The 17,436-nt window shown below is 38.1% G+C and overlaps 1 protein-coding gene across 1 annotated transcript in view; it reads left to right on the top strand.

The window, feature by feature from the left end:
- PRUNE2 (prune homolog 2 with BCH domain) overlaps positions 1-17,436 on the top strand; it is a 324,875-nt gene that overhangs the window by 80,782 nt on the left and 226,657 nt on the right. Inside the window, 1 exon segment of the mRNA XM_020995504.2 lies at positions 15,655-15,807. Within this exon segment, the coding sequence (XP_020851163.2) occupies positions 15,655-15,807 (153 nt within the window).

Genomic DNA, 17,436 nt, shown 5'->3' with positions numbered 1-17,436 from the left:
GGGAAGAAAGCATTTAGGGGTTTCAGGCAAAGAGGTAGTAGTTTGATGAAATTTAAAAATCTGATATGGGGAAAATGCTATAATTAATTATATATATGTATATATTATGTATATAATATAATAAGAGCTACCACTTATATGTTTCTTTAAGGTTTACAAACTGCTTTACATGTATTACCTCATTTTGTCCTCACAACAAACTCTGGAAGATAGGTGCTGTTACTGTTCTTATTTTAGAAGGTGGGGAAACTGAGGCAGACAGTGGACAATGGACTTGGCAGGGTCACTCAGTTTGTTTCTGGGGCTGGATTTTTCAAAATCATGTCTTCCTGACTCTAGGTCCCTTGCTTTACCCACTGCACCACCTAGTTAGCTACCTCATGTACTATGCTAGTCAAAACTTTGGGTTGTTTTGCCAAAGACACACAAGCTATTTAGTGGGAGGGAAATGCTATCTCATTTGAGCCTAATTCCTTGTCACTAAGTTATACCAGCTGGTGTTTTAGGGGGAATTTCTACTTGGGGCTGAATTAGACAGCCTCTGAAATTCTAACTCTAGAATTTGATATATGCTTCCAGGGATTTCAAAGACAAATAAAGCATGGTTCTAAATGGTGCTAGATGACCCATAATAAAGGGTTTTTGTTATTGTTGTTGTTTTGTAGGTGACAGTAACATGCTTTCTAGCTGAAATACATTGTTTCTAGCCAGACCAAGAGAAAGCAGAACTTTCTCTTCATTTTCAGGAATACCAAGAGTGCCATGGGTCACCACGCTTAACTAAGCTGGGCCTTGGGCCACTTTGCACATAATCATAGTCTTTCCAGATTGGTATCGCCTGCCAGAAATTGTGTTCTCCTGGTGAAGCCTTTGTGAACCCAGGATCACTCAAAGCCACGCAATTATTAGGACAAGAGTTACAATTCTGAAATTGGACCCTATTTTCCATAAGGCTTCATAGCCTAGAGGTTAGCTAGCTAGCCATGGATCCAGAGAGACATGAGTTCAACTCTTTTCTCTGCTATATGCTGGGTGACCTTGGACCAGTCACTTAACAGTGCCTGAGGCAACTCTAAACCAGAAGGTGCAGACATGAACTGATAGAAGCAGTAACTCCTTGGGATTTCTCCAGGCCTAGCACCTATTCCAATTCCTAGCAAATCCTAGGCTTACCATCTATTCCAATCCCTTTCACAAGGTATATGCTTGGAAACTTTGGCTTTCCGTAACTCTGTGGGGAGAACAAAGGACCAACAACACAAAATACAAGAAATAATAATTAATGGCTCACATTTATAAGGTGCTTTAAGGTTGGCAAAGTGCTTTCCTCACTATAGTGCTAGGAGGTAGGAAGTACAAATGTTATTAGCCACATTTTAGACATGGAGGATCTGAGAAGTCAGGTGATTTGCTTAGGGTCACACAGTGAGTAATTGTGAAGTTCTGGATCCAAACCCTAGTCTTCTGACTCTAGGCCATTGCTTTTTTGACTCAACCCAAAATGTGAATTGTTTATGTTTTTTGCAGAGTTATTGATGTATTATTTGCCAACAAAAGGTTTCAGCTCTAAATTACTTCCTTAATAGTTTTCACAGAAATAATAATAATTATAATAATAGCAGCTAACATTTACATAGTGCTTACTATATGCTAGGTTGATGTCAAATGCTTTACAAATATTATCTCGTTTGATCCTCACAACAACAGTGGGAGGTAGGTGCTCTTATGATCCCCTCTTTTCAGATGAGGAAACTGAGGCAAACTGAGACTGTGACTTGCCCAAGGTCACACAAGTAATAAATATCTGTGGCCACATTTGATCATAGCTCTTCCTAACCCCATGTCTGGCACTCTATCCACTGTGTCATGTAGAAATCAATGACTCCTGTGTATGTATTGAGCTATTTCATAAAAACAAATGACTGTCAAAATTGCTATGCATCTGTCACCATAATCTGTTTGCATGAATTAAACTAAATTGAATTTTTTCTATATGTGAAATTTTCATTGTTTTTTCCCCATTGCTCTGTGTTTAATAATAGCTGACAGTTGTATAGCATTTTACAGTTTTTAAAATGCTTTAACATGTATTATCTCATTTCATCATAAAAAACCCTGTAGGTAGGCAGAATAGGCATTATTTTTCCCATTTTACCGGAAAATAATTTGAGACTTAGAGAAATTATTGGACTCTGCCTTCAATTCAATTGAAAAGGCATTTAAGTGCGATTATGTGCAGGTCTTTATGTTAGGTGATACAAAGATAAAACTGTCCCTGACCTTAAAGAACTTCTACTGAGGGTGGATGGGGGGATGGGGAGCGGTGCAAGTAAGTGTGGGAGGATGCAGCAGGCAAACAGGAATTTCTTGAAGAAAAGATCATTGACAACTTGAGGGAATCAGGAGAGGCCCTAGTGAGGAAGGTGAGGATTTTAAGAGGTTGAGGAGAAAAGGAAGAACATTCCAAGGACCATAGAGACTGGAGATAGCATCTGGTGTCCGGGGAGCAGCTAGCAGGCTGGTTTGCCTTGAATGGAGAGTGTGTGAAGAACAATAGAATGGAATGTTTTGACTTGTATGGGTATTTAACACATGCTTACTGAATTTATCAGCTTGCACAAAATCACACTGGTCATCAGTGATATGGCCAGCACTAGAACAAGGTGGATTCCCCCCCTTATTTCTACTAATCAATGGGTCATTCACCCTAAAAAATCTCTCCACCACACAAGAAAACATATGACTACTAGTAACAACGTGACCCCTAACCATGATATGATACATCTCAACACTAGCCGAAACAAACCGAGCTCCATTTGACCTAACTGAAGGAGAATCAGAACTCGTGTCCGGCTTCAATGTAGAATATGCAGCTGGCCCATTTGCCATATTCTTCCTAGCTGAATACGCCAATATCATAGCCATAAACGCTATAACCACAATCCTATTCCTAGGCTCATCCATCAACCACAATTTTACCCACATCAACACACTTTCATTCACACTCAAAACATTAACACTTATAACACTTCCCATTATAGTAGGCTTCCTGGTTAATTCCTTTCAACTGCAGATATTACTGTGGGAGGGCTAGCTGTAGATATGATTGCAATGTAACTTAAAAAACCCCCAAAACTTCAAACTTTGATTGTTTGTCACTGTTCTGGAAGGAAGAAGGAAAAAAAATTATTAAGCACCTACTATGTGTGAAGCCCTTTTACAAATGTTATTTCATTTGATCCTCACAACAACTCTGGGAGGTAGATGCTATTATTATCCCCATTTTATAGTTGAGGAAACTGAGGCAGAGAGAAGTAAAGTAACTTGCCCAGATCACATAGCTGGTAAGGGTCTGGGGTAGGATTTGAATTCAGGTTTCTCCTGACTGCCAGGCTCAGCACTCTATCCACTGCATCACATAAATGACACATTCATTTAAAAAGTTTGGTGTTGACAGAGGTCAGCATTGTGACTTGCACATAGAAGGCACTTAATAATATTGAATTGAATCAACTTCGGCAAAAACAATAGATGTTGGAAAAGGTGTTTGCCTCAGACTATCAGCAGTTGTGTGACCTTGGATCTGCCACTTAATGTCTCTCAAACTCAGTTTTCCCATCTGTAAAATGGGGATCATAATTGCACCTACCTCATAGAATTGTGAGGATGAAAGGAAATAATATTCTAGTATCTTGAAAACCTTAAAACCCTATATAAATGTTAGTCATTATTGTTAGCTATTACCATAACATACGGTCTGAAAGTTCAAATTAATTCAGCCCAGACATTAATTTTATGGCCTTTTATGTCAGTTATTTTTTTTTTTACTAATTTTTTTATTTTAAAAATTTCCTTTGTGATACTTTCATCCCCTTTAAATGGGTAGCAACATGACTCTATGCAATGACCTTTCAATTCAATCTGCTCTGCAAAGCCACACTGTTATTAGAAGAAGAAAAAAGGAAGAGGAGGAGACAGGAGAGAGAGAGAGAGAGAGAGAGAGAGAGAGAGAGAGAGAGAGAGAGAGAGAGAGGAGAGAGAGAGAGAGAGAAAGAAAGAAAGAAAGAAAGAAAGAAAGAAAGAAAGAAAGAAAGAAAGAAAGAAAGAAAGAAAGAAAGAAAACATACGACAGTCCTATTTTTTGTCCTGGGTTTGTGCCAAAAGCAAACAATTAGAAAACCTGCCAGAGTCCTGGGCCTGTACTATTTTATTTCCCAAGAGATATTCGTGGGAGGATTGTTGCCAAATGCAAGATCTATTAAACTGCTGAATCATTACAAATGCCTTTTTAAATTGATTTTTTTTTTTAGTAGGCACCAACTGGCAATGGTGAGGTTCAGGTCACTGATTGTGAGGTACCTTGGGTCAAGACATTCCCATAAACTGCCCCTCACATAGATTTGTGTAAGGCCTTAGAGGATGCCAAAAGGGAAGCCAGCATATGATACATGTGGCAGTGCTCTGTAGAAGTGGGGCAGAGACAATGACAGTACCTGACATTTACATTATTGTTGTTAAAAATCTTAGACCTTCTGGTAGAGGTCTAGTTCCTTCTTCTGTTAGTGTGATGACACATTTAATAAAGAGAAGTGATTTTATTGTTTTAGTAGCTTGAATTAGCAACATCAAAAACATCCTTTTAAGGAGGTCAGCTCAGCCAGGAGCAGTGCCAAGTTTTTTCATCTCTCTTTTGCCAAAAGAGTGAATCATTCTTATTCTAAAATGGTCAAAAAATCCAAAAGAATTGTGTTTTCAGTTGTTGGTTTTCTGTGTGGGGTTTTAGGTGTGAGGGGTAGGGATAATTTTCTGTGGTCTTTAAATAAAACTAAACAGTTTTGTCACCTTTAGAAGAATTAAATTTGTTTGTTTGTTTCTCTAAATTAGAGTCAAAGCTTTCCTAAAAGTTACTTATTTTGACTTTTTGAGAGTTTTAAGCCTTTGAGTAAGGGGTTTCTCTTTTTTTCTTTTCTTTTTTGCTCTGGAAGCCTGAAATGACCTAGATTTTCATTCTCTTTCTGTCTTCCTTTTTTTATCCCATTTTCTCCTTCTCTCCCCTTTTTCTTTCTCCCTTTCTCTCCTTCCCTATTCTTTTCCCATTACCTCCTTTTCTAAGAGTTAGGAGTTTCAGTTTTTCAAGCTTGTTAAGGCCTTGAATAAGGGAGTCTTGTATTATGCCCTGTAAGGCTGTACTGATTAAAATTTCTCTCTCTCTCTCTCTCTCTCTCTCTCTCTCTCTCTCTCTCTCTCTCTCTCTGTCTCTGTCTCTGTCTCTCTCTCTCTCTCTGTCTCTCTGTCTCTCTGTCTCTCTCTCTCCTCTTTTATTAAAGTTAGATATTTTAGCTTTTCAAGATTGTTAAGGCTTTGAATAAGAGGAGGATCTTCTTTTATGTTCTGAAAGAATAAACTGAGTTAAATTTTTACTCTCTCCCTACATCCTCTTTTCAAAAAGTTAGATTTTTTATGACTAAGAACTTGAATAAATGGGGGAAGGGAGAATGCCTCTTTTTGTTTCCTAGAAATCTGAATTGAGCTAAATTTTCTTTCTTGTGATCTCTCTTTCCTTTTTCTTCCTTCCCCCTTTCCCTTTTCCCCTTTCCCTTTTTTTCCTCTTCACCTCTCTTTTCTATACTCACCCCTCTCCCCACTGAAGTATGAAAGCCCAATCCCAGATGAACTAGGGATAGATATCTGAATACCTCTCTCCACTCCCCCCCCCAAGTTTTTATCATGCAGAAGATGCCTTTGCTGTGCTTGATATTTCCCCCAAACAATTTTTGCCTTCATTAGATCACGTTTAATATTAATGTGCTGCTTTTGCTTTTGGCAAAAGTGGTGTTTCACTTCTCCATTCTTTTGAACAAGAAATGGAAGGGCTGATTTGGAAAACTTAGCATGATGAGTGTTACTCATGCTATTAAAATCTCTATTATTATCATTAGTATCCACAACCTGCATATGACAAGTGGAAGGTGAATAGTTATGGTACATTTTGAGGGTACATCTGTGTAGACATAAGCATTTCGGAATGTCAAGAATCCCCTGGGAGTGGAGCCTGCTTGCTGTACAAAACCAGATTGTTGATGCTAAGGGGTATCTTTGGCTGACAGATTTACTAATTTTGTTGCTTAACTAAGTCTATTGCTGAATGGAAAACATTGAAGAAAGTGGTATGGAAGGAAACTAGATAAAGTATAACTTGGGATATCATTTTGTTTTTCCCTTCAGAAAAAAAGCCTGAAAGTATTCCAGTTATTTATACAGTAGATGCTTAAAACCCTCCACCAGTATCAAAACTAGCACATGATTTACTATATTATCATACGTATTTTTAATTCAGAAAATCATCTCCTTTCTCAGAGGTAGTATGCAGTATAGAAATCAGCCTCAGAATCAAGAACACCAGAGTTCAAGTCATGAACCGTTGATTCTGGACAAGGTATCCTAGGCACCTCAAGGAGGCTCTAAGTTGTACAATAGTTGCTAATCTGCATTGGTAGAGGGATTTTCCTTACTGGGAGTACCTTATGCAAATGAAACCATAGGTTGGGTCTGGGGGAAAAAAAAATTCATCTTGTCTTCAATTTAGTTAACTTTTAGCCTGATAGCCTGGAGCCCAAGTCCTTGTGCTGTTAATCTTATTGAATATATGATGACTCCTCGAGTCATTGTTGGATATTAATTTAGAATAGGATCTCAAACCAAGGAAATGGTTTGAGTTTTATGTCTGATGTGAAGTTAGATATTGAACATCTATTTCATAAAGTAAAATACTTGTTTCCTCCTAAAAAAGAGAAAAGAAAAAGAGGCTGAATTTGGAGTCAGAAAACCTAGTATTTTACCATTTACTACCTATGTTAATGTGGACCAACTATTTAACCTTCCTAGGCCTTGGTTTTCTCATCTATAATATGGTAGGATAGGACTCAATGACCTCCAAGTTTTCTTTTATTTCGAGGCCTTTGATCCTATAACCCAAATTTTGAGTGAACATGATTTCTTGTTGGAGTCTAGGAACACAAAGCAGTGTTTGTCTGTCAAGCATTCAGTAAATATAATATGCAAAGAACTTTGCTTGCTGCTGTTGTCATTGAGTTATTGTTCAGTTGTGTTCAACTCTTCATGACACCATTTTGGGGTTTTCTCATCAAAGATACTGGAGTAGTTTGATATTTCCTTCTCCAGCTCATTTTACAGATGAAGAAACTGAGGCAAACAGGATTGGTTGACTTGGTCAGGATCACACAGCTAGTAAGTCTCTGAGGCATGATTTGAACTCAAGAATCTTCTTGACTCCAGGCTCAGTGCTCTATCTATTATGCCACATGGCTGTCCACTCTGCTTGGTGCTGAGGGAGAGACAAAGGAAAAAAAATAAGATGGTATCCCTGTTCATGAGGAGCTTAAAATCTGTCTTTGGCTTTAGGCTCATTAAAATATGAGGTTTTAATTATGTGACTTTTTAAAAAAATAAATGATAAAGATGAAGTTGTTTTCTTAATTTTATTATTGGTGAAAAGGTAAAACGGATATAATTTTTCCAAGGTCTTTGGAAGCATCTTTACTATACAATTAACAAAATATAAATGAAGCACACAACCTCTGTGGACTGAAGATTTTTACTTTTTTAGTCATTGACAGCTGGTAGCAACAACCAACAGCTGGTAACATTGTCAGCTGTCTGTGTCATTCACTGAGAAGATTCTGGCAATGAATGTAGGCAATTCTCAGCTTAACAGGTTCTTGGCTGTGTTACCCTGGGCAAGTCACACAACTCCTCAGTGCTCTGGGGGAAACTCTTTGACTATAAGTTGCAGAGAACTCAACCATTTGTATTGATAAAGGGAGTTTCTTCATCTGGGAGTTCCTTATATCAAAGAAAGCACAGATCCCATTCCTTTCCCTTGTGTTAGTAATATAAAAACTCAGATTCGTAATGAACCTCATAGGTGAATCAGTCTAAATATAAAAATGATAGCTTCCCTTCAAATAGTGCTGTTAAGGTCCAAATAGATTGTCACTTGCCCAAGGTCACATAGGTATAAGTACAGAGCTGGATTTGAACTCAGATCCTCTGATTCCCACTACCCCTGAACATCTTATTATACCATGGTCTCTCAGTCCAGATGGATGGTAATAAAGATCTCTATTGGATGCTAGCAGTGGGATTAGACATGAAAAGATGGAGATGAAACACGCTGGACCTGTTAACTGACTGATATCGGTGATGAGGATTTTATATTTTAGAGAGAGATGAATTAAAGACAACATCAAGGCTTTGACCATGGCAGAAAAGATGAATAGTGATGCCACTGACAAAACTGTGGAAGTTCAAATGAGAAACAAGTTTTGGACATTTTGAGTTTGTGGTAGTGAGAGGATGTACAAGTTGAGAGTTCTGGTAGACAACTGGAGATTTATTTCTGGAGCCTTGGGAATAGGTCACAGCTGGAGATGATTTGAGAGTTCTGTGGAGGTAATAGTTCAAGTTGTGGGAGTGATTTATTGCATACGGAAATGATAAAAAGAAAAAGGAGAATAAGGCTCCAGAGGAATATTTTGTGGGTAGATTAGTTGTCTATATCACTTTGCCACCTAATTAGGGACATCTCTCATTCCAAATGAGGGCCTTCTTTTTTTCTTTTTTAAAAATCTTATTTAATATTTTATTTTCCCCAATTACATGTAAAAACAATTTTAACACTCTCCCTCCCTGAAATTTTTGAGTTTCAAATTCTCTCCTTCCCTCCCCTACTTGTTGAAAAGGCAAGCCATTTGACATAGGTTATACATGTGTAGTCATGCAAAGCACATTTCACATTTCTGTGAAAAAAAAAAACCACAGACAAAAAATAAGAAAAAGAAAGAAAGAAAGTAGGGGCAGCTAGGTGGCGCAGTGGATAGAGCACTGGCCCTGAAGTCAGGAGAACCTGAGTTCAAATCCAGCCTCAGACCAAACACTTGACACTAGCTGTGTGACCCTGGGCAAGTCACTTAACCCCAATCGCCTGAAAAAGCAAACAAACAAAAACAAGAAAGAAAGTAAAGAAAAAGTATTTATCTGTATTTTTCAAGCTCTACCAGTTCTTTCTCTGGAGATGGACAGCACCTTTCATCATAAGTCCTAAAGAATTGTCTTGGATCATTATATTGCTGAGAATAGCTAAGTTATTCATGGTATATCATCACATATTTGTTACTGTATACAATGTTCTCCTGGTTCTGCTCGTTTCACTTTGCACCATTTCATGTAAGTCTTCCATGTTTTTCTGAGAGCATCCTACTCATTATTTCTTGAAGCATAATAGTTTTCATCACAATCATATAGAACAATTTGTTCAGCCATTCCCCAATTAATGGAAACTCCTCAGTATCCAATTCTTTGCTGCCACTTAAAAGAGCTGCTATAAATATTTTTGTACACATAAGTCCTTTCCCTTTTTGTTTTTTGTCTCTTTGGGATACAGATCTAGTGGTGCTATTGCTTGGTCAAAGGGCATGCATGGTTTTATAACCCTTCGGGCATAGTTCCAAATTACTCTACAGAATGGTTGAATCCGTGTACAATTTCATCAGTAATATATTAGTGTTTTAATTTTCTCAGGTCCCCTCCAACATTTGTCATTTTCCTTTTCTGTCATATTAGCCAATCAGACAGGTGTGAGGTAGTAGTTCAGAGCTGTTTTAATTTGCATTTCTCTCATCAATAGCTATTTAGAGCATTTTTATATGACTATAAATAGCTTTGATTACTTTCTCTGAAAACTGCCTGTTCATATACTTTGACATTTATCAATTGAGGAATGGTTCTTGTTTCTATAAATTTGACTCAGTTTCCTATATATATATTTGAAAAATGAAGTATTTATCAGAAAAACTCACTGTAAGCTTTTTTTCCGCAGTAATGATTATCAACTATGTATTTGTCTCCATCCTATTTTCCCCATTCATCCTACTCTCTCTCTCTCTTTCCTTTTGCTCTGTCAATTCTCAAAAATGTTTTGCTTCTGACTTTTACCTCCCCCAAGCTGTCTTCCCTTCTATCAGCTCCCTCCCCACTTCTCTTACCCCCTTCCCTTCCTACTTTCCAATATGATGAGATAGATTTCTGTGCCCAACTGAGTGTGCATATTATTCCCTCTTTGAGCCAATTCTGATGAGAGTACGATTCATGTGCTCCTTTCCTTGCTTTCCTAATTTCCCCTCCACTGTAAAATCTCTTTGGTCAGATAATTTATCCTATTCTACCTCTCCCTTTCCCTCTTTCCCAGTGTATTCTTCTTTCTCATCCCTTAATTTTATTTTTTTTAGATAAGCATACCATCACATTCAACTCATCTCTGCTTTCTGTCTATGTATACTCCTTCTAACTGCCCTAATAATAAGAATGTTTTTAGGAGGTATAAATACCATTTTCCCATGTAGGAATATGAACAGTTTAACTTTATTGAATCCCTTATGATGTCTCTTTCCTGTTTACCTTTTTATGCTTCTTTTGCATCTTGTATTTGAAAGTCAAATTTTCTATTCAGCTCTGGTCTTTTCATCAAGAATGCTTGAAAGTCCTCTATTTCATTAAATATCCACTTTTCCCCTGGTAGATGATTCTTGGTTGCAATCCTAGGTCCTTTGTCCTTCAGAATACCATATTCCAAGCCCTCTGATCCTTTAATATAGAAGCTGCTAAATCTTGTGTCTTCCTATTACTCCGTGATATTTGAATTGTTTCTTTTTGACTGCTTGCACTATTTTTAACTTGATCTGGGAGGTCTGGAATTTGGCTATAATATTCCTGGGAGTTTTCATTTTGAGATCTCTTTCAGGAGGTGATTGGTGGATTCTTTCAATTTCTATTTTACCCTCTGGTTCTATATCAGGGCAGTTTTCCTTGACACTTTTTTGAAAGATGTGATGTCTAGGCACTTTTTGATCATGACTTTTAGGTAGTCCAATAATTCTTAAGTTCTCTCTCCTGAATCTACTTTCCAGGTTAGTTGTTTTTTCAATGAGATATTTCACATTTTCTTCTATTATTTCATTCTTTTGATTTTGATCATTTCTTGGTATCTCATAAAATCATTAGCTTGCACTTGCCCAATTCTAACTTTTAAGGAATGATTTTCTTCAGGGAGTTTTTTTTTTGTACCTCCTTTTCCATTTGGCCAATTCTCCTTTTTAAGGAGTTCTTCTCTTCAGTGAGTTTTTGTATATCTTTTTCCATTTGGCCAATTCTGCTTTTCAAGGCATTCTTCTCATCATTAGATTTTTGTGCTTCTTTTACCATTTGGCCTATTCTTTTTTTTTTATTAATTTATTTTGATTTATCCACAATCACTTTCATAAGCTTTTGAGTTTTAAATTTTTCTCCCTCTCCCTCTCCCCCTCTCTCCTAAAGATGGAGTGCAATCTGATATAGGCTATACATATACATTCCTATTAAACATATTTTCAAATTAGTGATGCTATAAGGAAGAATTAGAACCAATAGGAGGAAACACCAGAAAGAGGAAACAAAACAAAACAAGAAAAAGATAGCAAACAGTATGCTTCGATCTGCATTCAAACTCCATAGTTCTTTCTTTGGATATGGATAGCATTTTCTAACATGAGACCTTTGGAGATGTCTTAGATCCTTGCATTGCTGAGAAAGGCTGAGTCTATCAACCTTAGTCATTGCACAACATGGCTGTTGCTCTGTACAACGTTCTCCTGGTTCTGCTCATTTCACTCAGCATCAGTCCATACAAGTCTTTTCAGGTTTTTCTGAAGTCTGCCTGCTCATCATCTCTTACAGCACAACAGTATTCTATTACATTCATATACCACAACTTGTTCAGCCATTCCCCAAATGATGGACAGTCCCTCAATTTCCAATTCTTTACCACCACAAAAAGAGCTGCTATAAATATTTTTGTACATGTGAGTCCTTTTCCCATTTGTGTGATCCTATTCTTTTTTTTAAGATGTCATTTTCTTCAGTATTTTTTTGTGCCTCCTTTACCAAGCTGTTGACTCTTTTTTCATGATTTTCTTGCATCACTCTCATTTCTACTCCCAATTTTTCCTCTACTTCTCTTGCTTGATTTTCAAAATCCTTTTGAGCCATTCCCTGGCCTGAGACCAATTCATATTTTACTTGCAAGCTTTGAATGTAGGAGCTTTGACTTGGAGTCAGGAAGGCTCATCTTCCCGAGTTCAAATCTGGCCTCAGATACTTACTAGATGTGTGACCCTGGGCAAGTAATTTAACCCTGTATACCTCAGTTCCTTATCTGTAAAATAAGCTGGAGAAGTAAATGGCAAACCACTCCAGTATCTCTGCCAAGAAAACCCCAAATAGGGTCATGGAGAGTCAGACACAACTGAAATGACTCAACAACAAGAGGTTGGGAAGGGAGTAATGTGTGATAAAGCTGGAAAGATAGCTTGGAGCCAGATTGTGAAGGATTTTATATGACAGAAGATTTTATATTTGATTCTAGAGGTGATAGGAAGCCACTGGAGTTTCTTGAGTGGAGGATGTGTGTTTGTGTGTGTGTGTGTGTGTGTGTGCGTGTGTGCGTGTGTGTGTGTGTGTGTGTGTGTGTGTGTGTGAGATATGTCTAACATGACATGTTAGACTGGCACTTTAGGAAAATTATTTTGGCTGCAGTGTGCATGCAGTGAGGAGTTTAACGGGGAGGGACTTGAGGCAGGGAGAACAAATTGGAGACTGTTAAAATAGAGCAGGGGAGTGATGATGGGGAACTAAATTGGAATAGGGCTGTGTGAGTGGAGAGAAGGGGCCTGATTGGACAGATGTGACTGGAGGTAGAAGCAACAGCATTTGCAAAGTAGGTAGATTAGGTATGATTCCCAAGATCAGTGGAGAAATAGGCACAAAGAAGTCAGAGGAATCTCGTGCCTCCTGGTAGGGGCTCTTTCTGTTTCATCACAATTCATCTTCTTTCTCCCCATCCTTCCATTCTTTCCCTTATTCCTTTTTGTCCTTTACTTCCTCTGCGTCTTTCCCAACAGGTGCTGTCTTTTGCCTTTCTTTCCTTCACCTTTGCAACATCTGTTGGATACCCCCTCTTCTCTCCTCTGACACTGCCACCATTCTGGTGCAGGCCCTCATTGCCAAATGCCTGGATTATTGCAATCGGCTGCTGGTAGGGGTGCCTGCCACCATTCTTTTCCCATTCCAGCCCTTCCTTCATTCAGCCACCAAAGTAATTATGGCACAGGTCCGTTCATGTTAAACTCCAGTGGTTCCTTTCACCTCTAGGATCAAACAGAAAACTCTGGCATTCGATGTTATTTATAACCCACTCTCCTCTCTCCCCACCCCAGTCCTGCCTGCCTCCATCTTTCAAATTTTCTTATCCCTTACTACCCTTGATCCAGTGACAATAGCCTCCTTGCTGATCTCAAACTAGACACTCCATCTCTCAACTCCAGGTATTTTCTTTGGCTGTCTCCCATATTCTCCCTCCTCAGCTCTGCCCAATAGCTTTCCTGGCTTCCATCAAGTACCAATTAAAATCTCTGGAAGCCTTTCCCAACTCCTCTTAATAGTGCTAGTGCCTTCCCTCTTTTAATTATTTCCTGTTTATCCTGTATATAGCTTGTTTGTACAAAGTTGTTTGCTTGTTGTTTCCCCCATTAGATTGTGAGCTCCTTGAGGGCAGGGACTATCTTTAGCTTCTTTTTGTATACCCCTTGCTTAGTATGTAGTAGACACTTAATAAATGTTAGTTGATTGACTTAGATATGGTCATGGAACCCATCCTTAGCAATGTGCCTGACACCTGGATTAAATGATGGATTTATGATTTACACATTTAAAAAAATCACATCATGGATCTGTTTTTCCCTCTGTAGACTTAACTAAATGGGAACTTTCTCCCGCTCTACTAGTCTGGCTCTCTTTGCCAGAGGGGAGCCTGTATGGAGGCTATAAAGTGATTTAACAGGTCCCCTCCCCACTGGGGATTGTGTTTGGTTGGATTAAGAAAATGCTTTGAGGGTGCATTTCCTCTGAGCAAATAACCTTGTAATATAAGACTCTAATTTAAGAAATTATGAAACAAAGGATACATAAACTGCTCTCTTAGCCAGTCTCTAGAACAAGGCAAGGGGCTCATAGTCATAGATTCTGAATGTCACCTAAATGGGTGCTTTGCTAAGAAATGGAAGAAATTAATTTTAGAATTCTGTAATCTGGTGGTAGTTATGCTTTATTATGTCCTTTCAAGGAAATACCTTTGACTAGTTCACTGTTTGTATTGCAATTAATTTAATGGAATCTTATTTTTATTATATTGGACCAGGCATGTGATTTCATTTCACTTCACATGAGGAAATCTGATTGATTAGTGCAAATGAGTACCTGGCTCTGTGATTTATCATCTTAGAAAATTAGCTGGAGTACTGAGAGGTTAAGTGACTTTTCCAGGGTCACCAGTATGTGTCAGAGTCAGGACTTAATCCAGTTCTTCCCTGTGCTCTATGCATTCTACCAGGTCCATATACACACAACGTATGCCAGGCCAGCCAGATGATTCCCACCACTTTATCACCTTCTACCCTTAGACCCTAATGGAGGCAGCCTATGACCCTAAACCCAAGAGCTTTTGGAACAAGAATGCTTGAAGCCCAGTACTATTATTCTGAGAGGCAAGCCCTGCAGAGAAACATCCTAATGGCTGCTCTTGGGGGTGTTACAGCTGTATCTATCGAAGACCTTTGAATGAAAGTTCTTGATGCCAAAGTCCTTGTAGCTGTCAAATGGTTCAGCATCAGAAACTGATAGGAATTTATCCGTAGAAATGACATTAAAGGACAGGCATTACCATTCTGCTTTGCTGCTGCCCCTAAGATCCAAGGGACCTTTCCATGTGACTGGTAGCTGAAACTTTCTATACATACATACATATACATATACATATACATATACATATACATATACATATACATATACATATACATATACATATACATATACATATACATATACATATACATATACATATACATATACATATACATATACATATACATATACATATACATACACACACATATAGTCTCTTCCATTAGATTGAGAGCAAGGCTTGTCATCTTTTTCTCTTAAAATCTCTAGTGTTTAGCAAGTGTTTTGTATGTAGTAAGTGCTTCATTCATTCATTCAAACATGTATTCATTCATCAATAAAGCTGGAAATGACCCTAAGGGGTCATCTAGTTTAATCTCCCATTTTATATACATCTAGGAGAGATTAGTAGACCACACAGGTAGTAAATGGCAAAGCTGGGTCATTTGACTCCATATTCAGCACTCTTTCCACTGGCTATCTGTCTCTCCTTATTTTTAAGGGTTTTAAATTAATGCACATTATTTAGCTGGGTCTGTTGAGTTTGGGTTCATAACTTCTTAATTGTAAGCCTTAATTTTAAGTCATGGTGATTGTTACTGGTGTGAAATGAACTTTGGCAGATTGCTCTTAAAGGATTCACGCAGGAGATGGGCTTCAATGCTACCTTGAAAAGGACCTTTTTAATTACTTGAAGCAGAATTTGAGAAGACATGGGTAGGACCACTGCTGATATGACTCAAAAAGACTTAGGCTTTCACATCACACATCAGTATTTAAAAGCCAGTGTCTCTTTCATTTCAGGGAGTATTATTTTCAACTGGATGTCCATGGAATCTGAGAAGATGTCAGAGAAACAAGAAGAAATTCTTTCCATTCTAGAAGAGAAATTTCCAGATTTGCCTCCAAGAGAAGACATTATCAGTGTTCTGCAAGAGACCCAATGCAATGCTCAGGGTAAGTGTTAACATCATTGAGGGACATCACAACTCCTTTCTGAGTATAGAGGATAGTGTATTGCATCACTTCAGAAGTTGTGTTTCCTCTGATTTTTTTGTGCTTGTAGATGATTTTCATTTAAATAATTGCAACCTGCCTGGGTACAGTTAGCTCTTACCGCCAATACTCTGAGGTACTTATGTCTGGAAATGTTTCGGGTATCAATTTGGCTAATGTGTACCCCTGACACAACATTGTACAGTATTGATTTGTAGAGAGGGTTCTATTTTAAGAACAGGATAGGGATGACTACCAACTGGAGAGCATTTTATAAATAAATTATATTTTAGAAGGATATGAAGAAGTGAAAGAGAAAGACCAAGTCGATGAAAATGTTCTGTTGATTAGAAGCTATAAGGCTCACTTTACAAGGGTTCTTAAATAAACAAAATTTCCTGATCAGGATGGGGATCATCATTCATTCAGCAAAAATAACCTTCAGGGTTCAGTGGTCAGTATGGTTACATCCTCCATTGCCATAGACCCCAACCCCTCTACTACTGAGTGTGGTTTAGGGATATGCTATAGCTGAAAAATTCATAAGCTGGTGATGAGCTTGGCTAGACTGATCCTCAGACAGTAGACACATCATGTCTCCTGTCCCTTGTTAGAAACCCTTCTGGTTTGTGTGGAGTCATCAGAGCTTGTGTTCTACTGGCATAGAATTTGAGAATCCAGGGTCACCTTCATGCTGTGATGAGATATTGGACTTGGATTTTAATGAAGAAGAATAAAGCAAATATCTATAATATACACATGGATAGGTTGCATAGTGTTTTCTGACATATACTAGCTTATGAGATCCTGGGCAAATTCTTGAACCTTTCAGTGCTTTAAGAAGCCCAATAAGACTATAAGTTGCAGAGAAGGGGCTGACCTGTATTTTTGGAGAAAGTTTCTCACTGAGACCTCCCTACATCAAGGCAATCACTGGTCCTGTTGCTAACCCTGTCCCTATTTGCTTGAGTGTGTCTATTTAGGAAATGAGTGATGAGAAAAGGTGGGCTGGAGAAGGGGATAACAGATGGGCAGCCTAAGGGCTGTAACCCCCAAATGTAAAATTACCTAGGGCAGGGATTTTTAGACTTTTTTTGTTCCATGGACTCCTTTGGCAAATAGTGAAGCCTAGGTACCCCTTTGCCAAATTGTGTTTTTAAATGTATAAAATAAAATACTTGAGATGGCAAGGAAATAAAATATATTGAAATATAGATATCTATATATACCTATATATAAATATTTAAAGACCCTTCTGAAATCTTTCCACAGACTCCTTAGGGGTCCATTGATTACCCACTCTCCCCCCCCCAACCAGGTTAAGAACCTTTGACTTAGAGGAAGACATCTTGACACTAAATAGCTCAATGGGAGAACATAGGCAAAATATGCAGAATGATGAAATGGCATCCATTTGGTGCCTAACTGGTGTTTTTGTTGCCGTTGATATCAGTACATTACAGATCATCTATTTGGGATACAGGACAGGTATGTAGTTTCCCATGATTTTTCAACCTTCAAGTCATAGTAAGCTTGCAATCTACCAGTCTTTACCGACATTGAATTCTGTCCAAGTTAGTGAGGTTGTAG

Source organism: Phascolarctos cinereus, unplaced genomic scaffold (genome assembly GCF_003287225.1).
Source record: "Phascolarctos cinereus isolate Bilbo 61053 unplaced genomic scaffold, phaCin_HiC Scaffold_4;HRSCAF=312, whole genome shotgun sequence".
Lineage (NCBI taxonomy): Eukaryota > Metazoa > Chordata > Mammalia > Diprotodontia > Phascolarctidae > Phascolarctos > Phascolarctos cinereus.
This window is presented reverse-complemented; position numbering and strand designations above follow the sequence as displayed.